This window comes from Euleptes europaea, chromosome 1 (genome assembly GCF_029931775.1).
Source record: "Euleptes europaea isolate rEulEur1 chromosome 1, rEulEur1.hap1, whole genome shotgun sequence".
Taxonomy (NCBI): Eukaryota; Metazoa; Chordata; class Lepidosauria; order Squamata; family Sphaerodactylidae; genus Euleptes; species Euleptes europaea.
In genome coordinates this window covers 126,439,309-126,454,051 of record NC_079312.1, presented here as the reverse complement: position 1 = coordinate 126,454,051, position 14,743 = coordinate 126,439,309, and the positions used below count along the sequence as shown (strand labels likewise).

Here is a 14,743-nt window from a genome sequence, read left to right as displayed (position 1 = left end):
TTAGTACAGGTACACATTTTACATGCACCTGTTTTAAAACATGTAATGGATGGCGCAATGCTTCTTCATATCAAAAAGAGGGAGAATGGTGTTATGGCAGTCACCAAACAAATCTTTGGATGTGCCATCAATATAGAGGCAGAAGGGAAGGATGAAGTGACCAGGATATTAGAAGACAAAGAATGGAAGTGGATAGAGGTACCAGCCATTAAATCCAACTTGAGACATTCAATCAGTCTTTCTAAACGTTCATGTGAACACAGACTAAACACATGAGGAATTTGAATCAATCAATAGAGATGCTGGGTTACAATGCTATTGAAAAAATAAATATCATTGTGCAGTGTTTGACAATGTTAATGCCCACAGCTGTGCTGTTTCAGAGTTTGAAGGGAAACACGCCCAGAGAAGTGCTTTTCCTTCTTTGTACAATGTGACATCATAGAGGACACAGAGGTCCCAGCATGCACTGCATAACTTCATCACGTTCCTGGTTGATGCTGCTGGCAGACAGGTGACACCTCCAGGTCTGGCTGTGATTCAGAGCATTACCGTCTGATTTCTGGACACCTAAGAAGAAAAAGCACCTGTTATAGAGAAGAAAAGCAAGGAACAATGTAGTTCACTCCAAATAGGTGGGAAAGGGGGGGTTAATGGAACTGGTACAGATGTAAGGCAACAGAACATTCAGACAGGTTCTTAACAATGTGGGTTTGGGTTAATAGGACCCACATTACAATGAAGTTTAAATGCAATTTCGGATCGCCTTCCAACATGCCCACCAACTGAGTCAAAGCCTTAAACAAATGCATTACAAATGCGTATATGTTTTTCCACACATGCTCACAAAGAATGGAGTTCAAAAATCCTTTTACTGCCATGTGTAAATTCAGTATATATCTCCATTGAGCCCTACTTGTTTAAAGGTTGCCCCATTATGTTGCCATTTATCACAAAGATGCACCTGAAATTGGGTACCACTGTTTAAAAAAAAGTCTTTGCATTCTGCTATCCATACTAAAATATAAATAGAGAGCTTGGTTGTGGGGGTTTTCCCCCTATCAGAGGTTGTATTTTTATTTCTCTTTTAGAGAAACACCCACATTTTCCAAGTGTCTTGAAAACTGGATCTCTACCAAAACGAACAGCTGTTTCTAGCATATTTGTTGCAGCTCTGACAAATTGGCTAGTATGTGTAGAAATATCCTTTACGGGAACCTACTATGTCAAATAACATCATAACACATATACCAAATACATGCACAAACATCTTCCATATCAAACTGTGGTGTTTGAGATCCCTTTTTAGCTTAATTTGGTGGTCCCAGACTGGCAAGCAGTGGTTTTGCAGCATGAGCTGTGGCTCAGTGGTAGAACATCTGCTTGGCATGCAGAAGGTCCCAGGTTCAATCCCTGGCATCTCCAGTTAAAGAGACCAGGCAAGTAGGTGGTGTGAAAGACCTCAATCTGAGACCCTGGAGAGCCGCTGCTGGTCTGAGTAGACAATACTGACTTTGATGGACCAGTTCAGTATAAGGCAGCTTTATGTGTTCAAATGGCTACTGGCTTAGGCAAATGCCCGATGAGGCTTCTCATTCTAGGAACATTTTTATTTTACATCTAATTGCACAGCTCAGGAGCAAAAGGACCGTAAGAACAACCCCTCTAGTTCAGGCCTTTGGTCTTTGATATCAGGCAGACCCAGATATTCCAGCAAGCTGATAACAGAATAGGTTACTTTAAGGCGAATACTCTGTTCCCTGTCATCTACCTACAATTTCTGTCTTGGTTCAGAAGCACCGTAAGCATTAAGACAGGTATCTTGAGCAGCCTGACAGCTATTTCTGTACCTGCATTCTAGGTACAGATGATACCCATGAAAAGAATTCTTCTGTAACAATAATTTATAATAGACAGTAGAGGTTTGAATACTACATTGGCAGTTGCCAAGTTTCTTTCCCAGTCAATTAAATTTTTAAAAAAATATTAATTATTTTATTGGTTATCTAGTTATCTATTCATATACGAATATAAAAATACATAGTTCCGTTTTCTTTCATTTCAATCTCAGTGCGACACTGTTCAAGGTCGAATTGGCTACATGAGAAGCAGCATCAAAGTAAAGTAATAGTCAGCAGAGGTAGAGGAGGTAGCTGTGCTGCTGTCCACTCTTCGTTCTTTCCAAGATCTGTCCAGATGATGGACCAATTTCTGCACACGTATCAGAGCGCAGAAATGCACATCCTCTGAACAGTCCTGCGAATTCAATACCTAATACAAAAAAAATCCCCCCAAAATAAGGTAGTGACATGTCACAAACAAATATCGTGATAGAAGCCCACAACACTCGAGCACTTACACTCTATACTAGTTGCAAGAACAACGATGGATTGATGGAAACATGCCCAGGTATAAAAATCTTGTGCTTTGGTTTGGGTAAGTGTGACATTCCTGAAGTAATGGACTTTGATAAGAGTGATTTGATGACTGATGTTGATAAATAGTACTTGGAGACAACTTTATATGCTGCATCAGTTGGAAAAAAATGGAGGCAAGTATGCACAATATAGTACTAAACTTTATCACGGCGGTTATTTGGAATAGATGTTAGGAACCTTGCTAATGCTTTTGATGTATAGTTTAGTTTGTATTATAGGATACGTTGTGCTGAAGCTCACCAGGGTGTTACTTTTCTGTGTGAATTTTTTGTGTTTACAATGACTATTACTTTTAGCATTTAACAATACTCTGAGAAAATGATTGTGCAGAAAGTGGTTTGAAAAGGGTTCAGTACAGGCATTACTGCACTGTTGCTTGCTGGTGCTTTCCCTGCTCTGACTTGTACCTCTAGAATTAAAAGAAGTTGTACCTCTAGAATTAAAAAACCCCACCATACCATGTCAAGTATGGGGAATGGAGTCAACTAGAATTAATATACCTTGGAAGTGTCCACTATGAAATGCAATTCCTATAACATCCCTGGCATATCCAAGATTCAAATTATCTACATGTCTTGGATGAAATATGTTTATGCTGCAATCCAATGAAGCCCGTTCATATATCTAAGATAAGTTGTTTCATAGCTGGAACGTGACAGCCAGCCACACTAATCCACAAAATCAGCTGAACTACGGTCTCTTACATTTACCTTTTTTCTACTTGGTTTGCTAGTCATAGACAGAAGTCTTTTCAAGGTCAATAGGCCCAAACATTAGATCTCTGTAGTCCAACATTTCCTAAGCCATTTACACCAGTGGTTTTCAACCCATGGGTTGGGACCCCTGGATGTATCAGAAGCCCCTACGAAGCCACTATATTTGTTTTGCTGTTGTTTGGAAGGGTCTGCTGTTAGTATACATGCTTGAAGAGCAAGGGTGCCATACCTCTGACATCTCCTTGCACACATGCTGGAAAAATGGCAGGATGGTGAGGCAGTGTCACTCGGAATGCAAAGGATCCCTCCATGGCTCTGATGCTCGGCTTGCTTCTCATTATCGTACAACCCATGGTGCTCAGCTTGTGTGTCCTATACATGGTTGTCTTCTCCTACTTGGCCACTGACATCTTGCCACTACTGAGGTCCTAAATCTAGCTCCTCTTCATCCTGTCATGTGACTGATGTTGTTTTCTTGCTACTTAATGGGTCCTATGCTTCTACTTAGGGTTAAAAGGTAGGTCCTGGGTCTGGAAAGTTTGAAGACTACTGGTTTACACCACTGAGCTCCGGGAAGCCCTTCTGTGGGTGTGGTTCAATACAAGTGGTAAAAATGACTATTACCTGCCCTTGCCAAACTATTATTTGCTAGGAGAGAAAGACAGAACTTCACATGACTCATACCTATTCCTCAATGCTTATGGGACAGGACTCCGGAACGGCAGCTGTTTAGTAGAGAAGACCAAAAGCAAATGGTGAACAAGAGAAAAGACAGACACCACAAATGTATATGTGTACAACAGAGAAACGGAAAAAATACAATTGAAAAACATTTGCTATGCTGTACCTCTTCACTACCCTAGATTTCCCATAGACACCTTTGTGTTGCAACACTTTAGGATAATGTTCCAAATGAGTTGCAATTTTTCAGAAAGTCCAGTCAGGATGACAGGGGTGGTTGTTGGCATGGTGTACCCCAACTTCTAGATGTCTGTGAAGAATCTAGGGTGCTGTTCAAGACAAGAGTCTTTTTATTTCGTAAACAATCCCTCCTATCTCATTGACGTTAGAGATATCAGTAAGAAATGCATGTTCAAGGAAAGGCATAGTATTAGAGAGCTATGCTGGGCAAAGAACAGTAAACTAATACTTTGTGATCCAACATTCTTGTGAACTTTGCCACTCATATTCCTCACGGACATCAGTAGTTTTGACTACAGTTTGGTAGCCCAAAGTGTCATTAAATTCATGCGTGCCCTATTGTTTTGATATACTAAGAATGGCACCAGGAACTTATAGGAAAAGGTTCCAATGTGGATAACTGAAGCCCCAGCCCACATAGACAGTGATGTCACAATATCACAAGCTGGAGGGGGCTGCTAGCAGACCAAGATGGACACATAATCCCACCCTGTTCCTTTGGTGTTCATGATAGTTTTAATTGGCTGGAATAGCTTATAACTGGAACCTAGCCTTAGCACAAACCCAGCTTTATTTATTTTTCAGATTTACACCCCATGTTTCAAAATGACTTCCAGCAATGACAAAAACAAAAAAATAACAACATTTTAAATCACTACGCTTTGATTTATGCTAAAATGAACTTTAAAAATTAAGTTTATCCCTTACAACGTACCTGGCAATTTAAACCCAGGTTCAGTATTTGACACAGGACAATTTCAGTAAATAGATTTAATACCCATGTTAAAAAGCAGCAGCCAGGGTTTCTCCTGTCCAGCTGAAGTTGATATAGCTTGGTAACTATGTCAGAGGGATTTTATGTTAGTAAGCAAAACAATGTCCCCCAAGATAGTCTGCTTGCAAATGGAAGACTCTCTTCCGAAAAGCAAAATACCTAGCTAGAGAGGGACACCACATTCATCTTTTGCCTACTGCTGGGTACTAAAAGAACACAATTTGGCCCTTGTGACAATGGCAATTTCCTGCCATGAGGAGAGTCTGCAGCAGCACAACCCCCTAAAGGCAAACTAAGACAGTCACAACTACCCTTAGGGCTGCTTCTCATGCTACTACTTCTACTTGGGTACATATACACACAACAAATCATATACAACAAATCATATAAAATATAAGTGGCACACGCTGCAGGGCATTAACATTTGAAACCATCTCTACGCGTTTTGCCCTCTGACATATGAACCCAAGTCAGTGAGGCTCTGATTCTCCCGCTCATCTTCCTTTCCAAGTAACTGTCTCCTCTCCAGAAAACGTCACATTTCTTCTACTGGTTTACCCTACTTACCTTAGTACTTATTCACATGTTAAGGAAAGAGATAACTCAAGAGACTGAAGACCCAAAACAAAGAGGGTGAGATGTCCTGGGATTACCCCCCCTCAATTTAAATATCTACAAGATGCTACTGAAATAGGAGCTCAGACTTTGGGGTGAAGAAAATGGAGTGTGAGGGAAACTAGAAGACAGCTTTAGAAATGCACCTCTGCTGATACAACAGCCATACAATGTGTTATTCCAGCCATACGATAAAGGGCTTAAAATTACATGCATCTGTAAGGCAGGCAGCTCAGAAAGCCATTTCCCAATCTTCTGTACATATAGATTGTGTCTCACTAAATACATGCTATATCCTGTCTGGCTACAAAGCAAGGAATGGATTTGCAAAAGAATGTACCACAGGCTGTGCAGCTAAATGAAGATTTGGTTCTGCTTTGCATGGACATAATGAGCTGTCAGGGATCTGCAAGAGATTTCTGTAAGAAGCAAAGCCACCCAAAGGGTATATTCGCCAGAGGAGGTACCCACCACATCTTGTGCGGATCACCCACTGGGGCTTCCTAACATCCAACTTTCATTCATATAGCACAAATCCTGCTGGCAACACCTTGGAATATTTTTTGTGTGCGTAAACAGATGCAACAGGGATAGTGTGTGATAAGGGTCTTGACGCCATCTAATGCAATTCCTGTCTGTACCCCAGGCCCTATTTCCACTCTCTCCTCCACTAAGTATACACAAAAACAGGCTCTGCTGGAAGGCTCTTAAAGAAACCTCTTCCATGGCCTTCCCCTTTTATAATTTAGCAGTGAAATAAGAGGTGTGGGAAAGCATGCACCAAACAACTTTACTAGCAAATCAGTGGTGAGAGATCATTAGCCAATTCATTACTAGCAAATCAGTGCCATGCAGTAAGAGGAGATAGCAAAGAGGCGATTCAACTGACGGGACTTCTTCTGATGTTGCATCACTGATGCCCAGAGACATGTTTTCCTTTTACTGTGTCTGGGTTTGAGATCCCCCCCCCCTCAGCAAGGCAATGTTAGGGACACTTATCAGCAATAAGGGATACGCAATTGTAGGAAAGGAAATGTTTCTAAAATATTTAATCACATGTTCACATCCTAGCAGTTTTGTGCATGGTTTTCCCATTTAAAAGCACAGACACCTGGCCTAATTTATTCTTTTTATTTATTTATTTTTTTAAAAAACCTCGCATATGTGTCTGTCCTATTTTGTAAAAAAGTTTTTTTAACCAGCTTGCTGTGGCACTTGGGATCAAGATATGGTTCACAATTCTTTCTTATTTAAAACATGCTGTAAAAAAGAGGCTCAATTTCATTTCAGGTTGCACAAAAAAAAAAATCCACACTTCGCTTCTCTCTTATTTTTTGCAGATCTCTGCTAACTGCTCGAAACCTGTTGCTATATTTGCAACATGCCTTTCTGCTACTTGATATTCATTGCATCCTCTAGGGGTGACTTGACTGTAGATAAAGAGTGGCAGCCAGCCTCAGTTCTCTGATTTCTCAGCTTCCAAGAGCTGAAAAGTTCCAAGAGCGTGGAAAATCTTTTCCGATCATTTATTCCATCACCCTCTAATGCAATTCGCAGCCAACCTATCCCAAGGCTTGCATGGTAAAATAGTACTAGGGACTGATTCACCTTATTAGCTTGGTTAAGACAGAAGTAGAGAGAATACTTAGTTTAAAAGAACGCAAGGGGTCATGGATGCACACTAAATTGGGATTAAATCAAGGCATTTGGTTAGGACAATGCCCAGCTTTGGGGTTTTATAGGGATTCACATCATTTGGAGGCACCAACGGTACAAAGTCAGAAACTGGTGCTCCATTTACACCTAATTGCTCCAAATGACCTTGCATGTGGCTGCTTTTAAACGACTCCTGCCCCAGGAGAAAGATGACATTTGTTACTATTGTTATAGGATCTCTTATCTACTGCCACATATGCTGCTCCATAGCAAAGCCTGAATTCGCTACAGAATTTCCCAAGTGGAATAAATTATAAAATAGACAGGACCATTTAGCAGAGGAAGAGGGTTAGTTTGCTGACATCTATATAAGAAAAAGTGTGTGTGTGTGTGTGTGTGTGTGTGTAAAACAGCTTTCCTCCTCAATAACAGTGAACAAGCCCAACAAGGAAGATTCTTACAGATATCTCAAGTTTACAGCCTTGAAGCTTTGGGGAAAGTAAGATAAGCAGGTTATGGGTTGCTCTGGTTTCACAAGTGACACAAATTTACTGATGGGATCATTGGGTCTGACATGTTTCTGTTTTAAAGATTTGGGGCACAAACCAGAGAAGATCAGGACTGAAACAACGGGAGCTAAGCATACAAGATAAAGTGCAGCAGAATTTGGGGACGCCGTCTCTTCTCTGGACGTCTCCCATGGAACCCAATCCATGTCAATAGGACTTGTATAGAATTGTGGCCATGGTTTCCAGCACTGGAATCAAAGCCACCAATTCTTCTAAGGTCAAAATGCCTGTCCACAAAACTGACCACATTCCCCCCCACGTTGCATCTCATCCAGACCCATAAAGAACAGTCAGTAAAATTTGCATCCGTTAAGCAACAGGGAGAGTTGGAAAGGAGGAAAGCGCGAGTTGACCAAATGAAAACTGTGCTGGCGTAGAGTGAACATGAACTTTCACACTGATGAAATCCAGTTAGGGGTGGGGAGATCAATGAGAGAGGAGAGACACAAACGCAACACACCCAGGGTTAGTAACACAGTTAGGTGGAGATGTAACACCAGGGGCTCAGTTGAAGGCTATTCAATGTGGCTGTAGCTAGATTATGTGCATGTGAAACTACTTGTAAGAAAGAATGAAGCCTAAAGGTCATTCGTATTGTACATTGACTAGAAATAATACAAGATTAGAGGTTTAATGTTGGTGCAGAAATAGGGATCTTGCCTGGCTTTCCACTTTGGCATGAATCTGAAAGGATTGTGTAGATGTTATAAAGAGGATCTTCTGGGAGAAGAAACAAGGGAGGTTCCTTTTTTACAGTAAGAGTTGTTCGACAGTGGAATCAGCTACCTAGGGAGGTGGTGAACTCCCTCTCACTGGCAGTCTTTAAGCAGAGGCTGGACAAGCACTTGTTGGGGATGCTCTAGGCTGATCCTGCATTGAGCAGGGGTTGGCCTAGATGGCCTGTTTGGCCCCTTCCAGCTCTATGATTCTATGGCAAAAAGACAACTAAACCACTGATTAAGCTATAATTCCTACAGCCCTATCTAGGGACTGGCAATTTATCCCACCATTCTTAATCTCGTCTAGGGAGAACCTTGAAGTCTGGATCAGGCTCAGATCTGAAAGCAAGCCGTGTCCTTTAGGCCATTCACATAAGGGTGTGTCTAAACTACAAAGTTAAAATTGATTTTTTTGAAGAAATCATGGTAACTACAATTCCATGATGGGGTGCTAGAGCCCACACGGTTGTCGGATGGGACTCCATGAGTTACATCCAGCCTAAGATGACTTGGCCCCAGCCAGTATGGTGTTATGTTACAGTGCTGGTCTAGAACTGGAAAGACCTGGGTTTTGATTCCCATTCAGCCATGAAACTTTCTGGGTGACCTTGGGCCCATCACTCACTCTTCACCTAAACTACTTCACAGGGTTGCTGAGGAGACAAAATGGAGGAAGGACGAACCATACATGCTACCTTCTGGGAGGAAAGATAGGATAAAAATGTACAGCCAAGCCACACAGATCTTTCTCTTGACATGTAATTTTTTAAAATCTTTACAGAGGGGGACATTGGGGGGGGGAGAAAGTATGAGAGAGAGGAAGAAAGAAGAGGCAGGGGCAGGGGAAGTCCAGAGAAGAATATATACAGTAAAAATTAGAAATGGATCCCATGCTGCAGGCTGGGGTTAAAAGAAATTCTAAGGGAGAATGTTGTGTACCCTCAGGAAAAACAAGTTACAGTTCCCAGGGTTCTTTGGAAAATATCACATCAAAAACTGTCCTAAAAGCTGGGGAACCTATCATTTATCTCTACACTGTAGTGTAATGTAGAGTAGTCAGGGAAGACACTGTGGCTCAAGGTGCCATAGCTGAGCACTGTTCTTGCTGCTTACGGCTACATGCTGCGTAATTGTACAGATACACAAATGTTATGTGATGCTTGCTGGCAGGCAGGTGACAGGTATTCAGGGCGAGGGGCATGAAAGATTCCCCTCCCGCCGCCCTACACCCACAAAGTTCATGTTCAGCAGACTGCCACTCACCAGGTAAGCAGGCCTCAGAGCACAGCTTATTGTCCAGAGCTTTCACGCTTGCGTTGCCAATGTCATTGTTATTGTCACACTCCATACCTAGGAATGCGCCTGTCCTTTGGCCTGTAAGGGAGTTAATGTAGTTAGAGAGGGGAGGGGGCTTCGTTTTAATTTTTTCCCCTTGCTAAAGTAATGGAAAAATACAACAGTTTGTTATCAGGGTCGGGGAGGAAAAAACACCCCTCAGCAAAAGCCAACAGGGTAGAGAGTGGACAATAAGGAGTTCGGTTGCGATGCGTCTGCGTTAAGCCATCCTGACTTGTTTCCTCAACTGCCTCCATTTTCATCTATTCCAAGACAAGTTTTGGGGTTTGGGTGTTTGGCCAGTGAGGAAGATACATGGGATACAGCAAGAAATTTGACTGTGTCTGTCGAGACAATAAGCAAGCAGGCACAGAAGTAGCGTATAAGAACAGCAGGGGGATATTATAACAGCTTATGAGTACCTCCAGCTCATATTTCTGCAGACCTCTGGCCAGCATCTGAACTTTCAGAGGTTATGTGACTGCTGAAAATCCACACCCTTTCCCTAATTTGATAGCCTAATAAATTGTCACCTCCCTACCCAATGCAACGCAACAAAAATCTCACACTGTTGCAAAAAGAAAACATGATTAACATTACGTATTGCTGGACATATCCATACCATATACTTAAAACAACCAAATTGTCATTCACTCCCAACAGGGAACTCTGGGAGTTCTGGTTCTGTGGGCAGATGTTAGGGATCTCTAACAAAATTCTCATAACCTTTACAGAAGTATGATTCCCAGGATTCTTTGCCTCTTGGCATGATGGTTTTACTGATATAAAACCTTTACAATCCTAAAGTTTCTTATGAGATGCTCTAGACACAATAGCTTTTAAGCAAAAATTACAGTTGTGTTGTGTTTCATCCATGCTGCTTTCTTAACATCTAAAATGGCTGCTCACACACCTCCTCATACAACTATCATTGCAGTTTCATATGCTATCTAAGCAATCAAGTATATATTTTAGAATAGCCCTCTTTACGTTCTGAAGCGGCGACTAAAATTCACATGTAACGCATTCCAGACTACATCACTTGTGATAAGGCCCTGACCTAGTAAACAATGATGTTTATTTTACAATGGAAACCAAAGGGGTTGAGCAAACTATCTACTATAACAAAAAATACATTAATTTTATTATATATTGTGCACAATTGTATTTAAAAACACAGGGCCTAAAATAAGGCTTCCTAAAACACACATAAATGTTTTAGGAAGCCTTGTTTTAGGCCCTGTGTTTTTAAATACAATTGTGCACAATATATAATAAAATTAATGTATTTTTTGTTATAGTAGATAGTGTTTAGCTCAACCCCTTTGGTTTCCTTTAACTTTTAGGTTGAGTTTCTCCCCCCCCCCCCTTTTCTTCTTCAGTTGTTTATTTTACAACGCCATGGCTGTACAGAAAGAAATTCCTTACATTTCTTCACATTAACATTTCTGGTTAATTTTTTTTTATAAATGTAGTTTTTTTAAAACCACAAAATAGAGCCATACACATAAAGAAAAGGGAGCAATATACGGGACTTAACTAAAAGCAATATTGCCATTCAATTCAAGTGTCAACCAAAGCTCTTACAACACCAGGTCTGCTTTTTAAAAAAAGGGGGAAAAGGCTGAGTTAGAAGATCTTAACCATATATATGCCAATTCACTCAACCACTGAAATAATTTTTTAAAAAAACACAAGAATGCTTTAGGTAGTTCTTTTAAGTAAAGCATGGTGTCTCCATACCTTCATCTGGTTAACATCCCCGTTCAACCTTAAAGATTGGCAAAGAGCGAGCAAAACACTGAAACATCAAATCTGGCCTTCCTGAACAACAGCTGTGTCGATGTTCCCTTCCACTGGGCCATTTAAAAGTCCGTCCATTATCGTCATTCCAAAATAAAATGAATTTTTATGGCAACAGAATCACTCAAAACATTGGGCTCGATGATTTAAGAAGCAAAACTGATCAGCAGTCAAGGACATGGGCTTAACCAGTTTATGGATCGGGCTGCTGAGTGTCTGCTGAAGTATTTGGCTGAATGTAGGAGGTAAGCATGCAAACCACGGAAATTCCAAAAGCGCAGATGGCACTAAAGCAGAAGCATCAGCCATGGAGGGGCAGCGGAAGAGGGGAAAAGAAGGAGAATGGCATTTCCTGACCCATGGAGAGGGGTCTCCTTGAACAGTGATATCATACCCTACCTAAAAAGGCATTCACTGCCTGGTAACTGTACACAGATGAAACAAAATTTTGCAAGGGAGACACAACCAGCCAGGCAGTCTCCTATTCACCTGAATAAATAGCTTCCACAAAGCTCAGTAAAAGGGCAGTTTACGATGGTTATTGGTAAATTTGGTCCATTTTTCCTGGAGGTTTTAAGCTAAACCTACGTAAAGGAGCAGTAGCATGAAACAAGAATGGGCAGAATCATCAACCCCTACACACAAATCTGGAAGCAGCTAATATGCATGTTTTATTCGCAAGCGTGGTTTGTCAATGTCAGCTTCTATCTCTCCTATCAGAGTCTTCCAGCTACAAGTAATCATGGGTGGCCATGTATGCCCCCAAGTGGAAAAGCTCCCATTGCATATAAATGAAATCTGGGGTCTATCCATTCTGACCTAATGTGGGCAGGAGATGAGGAGGAAAGGCAGAAAAGCACACTCAATTCCACCAATGGCTTCCACAAGGACACTGGCAGTGATGGCGGAATCAGACTGGTTGACGATCCTCAGCTTAGAATAACAGCAAGCACCATGGCACTCCTCGAGTGACGAGCATTTACATGTAATAAAAGCCCAACAGCTAGGGGAATCTGGAGACAAAAGTGGTGCAGGGTGGGAGTTGGTGCTTAACCCAACCCTTTCCTCACCTGCTGTTTCACTCTTCCAGATCAGCTCTCCAAGGTGCTTTCCTTTCTATGGAGTTCCAGACATATATTTGAATTCTGCCTGTTGTGTGTGCGTGCGTGCGTGCATGTGCGCATATGTGAATGTAAGTGAGCAAACAAGCTATTTGGGAACAATTTAAATACTGGAAGTGGCAGATAAATTGTTAAACATGTATCCTTTCACCTCAGATCACTCTCCTGAAGCTGCTGTTCCCGTCAAGAAGCAGCTATTGGGCATCTGCTATATGTGTGCAATGTGTCACTGGCTCTAGGAAGCTCAGAAGAAAACCATACAATCGTTAAGAGATAGCAGTGACAGGATGTTGTAGCTGGGACCTAAACTCCCCGAGGGGAACTTCATCTTTGGGAAGACTGCAGTCCACTACAAAATCTCAGGAAGAAATAACATCCCAAATATTTGGAGTGTCCATTCGCTTTTGGATTCAGCCCTGATCTCATTCTCTTATAACCAACTCCCTAAACCCTATTCTGGGATAAGAAATGGAATGGCAAAAGGAAGGGAGGGAGAACAAACAGGCACAAGTCTTAAAATGTCAGAAACTCTGTTGCTTACTGAATTACTTTGAGGAACACTGAACCTCACATTTTTTTACTCAAAATAAAACACTTATTGTTTTCTGCCATCCATTCACATCTCCCCTACGAATCTTTCTTTGATATCTTTTCTGTACAGATGAGTGAACCTCGTCCTGTTCTATGGACCCCTTCCCATCTCCTAGTAGATACCCATTCAAATAAATGGGGCAAGCCAGCTTGACCAGAACCTACTCACTCCCCTTTCCCTTGTGAACACTGTCAGCTAGGTAATATGACCAAACAACATGAAACAAGGAGTAATTGTCCATTCTCTGTTACCGTCTTCCTGTGTGGGGGAGCCATCCTCCTCCTCCATGACATCATTCCCCTGCCACAAAAATTGACAAAACATGAATATTAAAAATAAAGACCCTCGGATGCACTGAAGAAAACAGAACAGAAGTTTCCTAGACAGAATGAGGTTTCCTCTGTCAGAGGTGGTTAAGAAAAGAACTTGCTCCATGTGAAACAAACAAGTGGTTCTTACGTCAAAGTAATCCAAGGACCCTCATTTTGATTTGAATTTTTTTGCAGACCACCTCCTCTTTCACCGACACACACCACATGCCAGACAGACTCTTTTCAAAGCATGTGTGGCAAGCTATGTATGCCCTGCAGAGGCTTCTATTCTCTTACTTCTTCAAAACAATACCCTTACATGCTACACTTCAATGTTTGGAATATCTGGGTCTACAAGGTTTGGGCTCAGAGAGCAGCCAATACTACAACAAAAAAAGACTGTAGCCTAATGTCTAATTGAGAGCCAGCATGGTGTAGTGGTTAAGAGCGGTGGTTTGGAGCAGTGGACTCTGATCTGGAGAACCGGGTTTGATTCCCCACTCCTCCACATGAGCGGCCAAGGCTAATCCGGTGAACTGGATTAGTTTCCCCTTTCCTACATGTGAAGGGTGACCTTGGGCTAATCACAGAGCTCTCTTAGCCCCACCTACCTCACAGGGTGTCTGTTGTGGGGAGGGGCAGTGAAGGTGATAGTAAGCCGGTTTGATTCTTCCTTAGAGAAAGTCAGCATATAAAAAACAACTCTTCTTCTTAATCACTCTCACCCCTTCACTCTAGACAGCAAGAGTGTTCCTTATTAATTAATAACTTCTAGCTAGGGAAGGGGCTTGGAAAAAACTTTTGGAACTACTCAAAGAAATAGAAAAAGACCAGCATCACACAAAACCCGAACATCTAGTATTCCTAGGAAGAGCTAGTGGTTTCTTTCCCAGCTATCAACCAGAATATTTCCTGGCTACTGCTGAGGTGCTCTGTAAGCTAGGTGACAATGGGTTATCAGCAGCAATATGAGCTGCACTCCCATTGCAAAAAAACGTGAGAAGGCTCCATATTCCACATTAGCCAGACAGCATGAAAAGGGCTCACCCTCCGCCTTATGAAAACTTTGTAGCATTATGGATACACTGGAGTTCCTGGACCCTTATTTGAGGAAAGCTGAAGTAAGCTATTCTTTATAGAAGAAGAGTTGGTTTTTACTCCCTGCTTTTCTT

General features: G+C 41.7%; 1 protein-coding gene across 1 annotated transcript in view; it reads right to left on the bottom strand.

Annotated features, from left to right (window-relative positions):
* Positions 1-408: 408 nt before the first annotated feature.
* The window catches only part of RNF157 (ring finger protein 157), a 113,612-nt gene continuing 99,277 nt past the window's right edge, over positions 409-14,743 (bottom strand). Inside the window, exons 17-19 of the mRNA XM_056855935.1 lie at positions 13,512-13,560; positions 9,673-9,783; positions 409-570 (exon numbers count right to left, since the gene is read on the bottom strand). Coding sequence (XP_056711913.1) covers positions 440-570; positions 9,673-9,783; positions 13,512-13,560 — 291 coding nt within the window. The 3' untranslated portion in view covers positions 409-439. The remainder of the gene's footprint in view (positions 571-9,672; positions 9,784-13,511; positions 13,561-14,743) is intronic.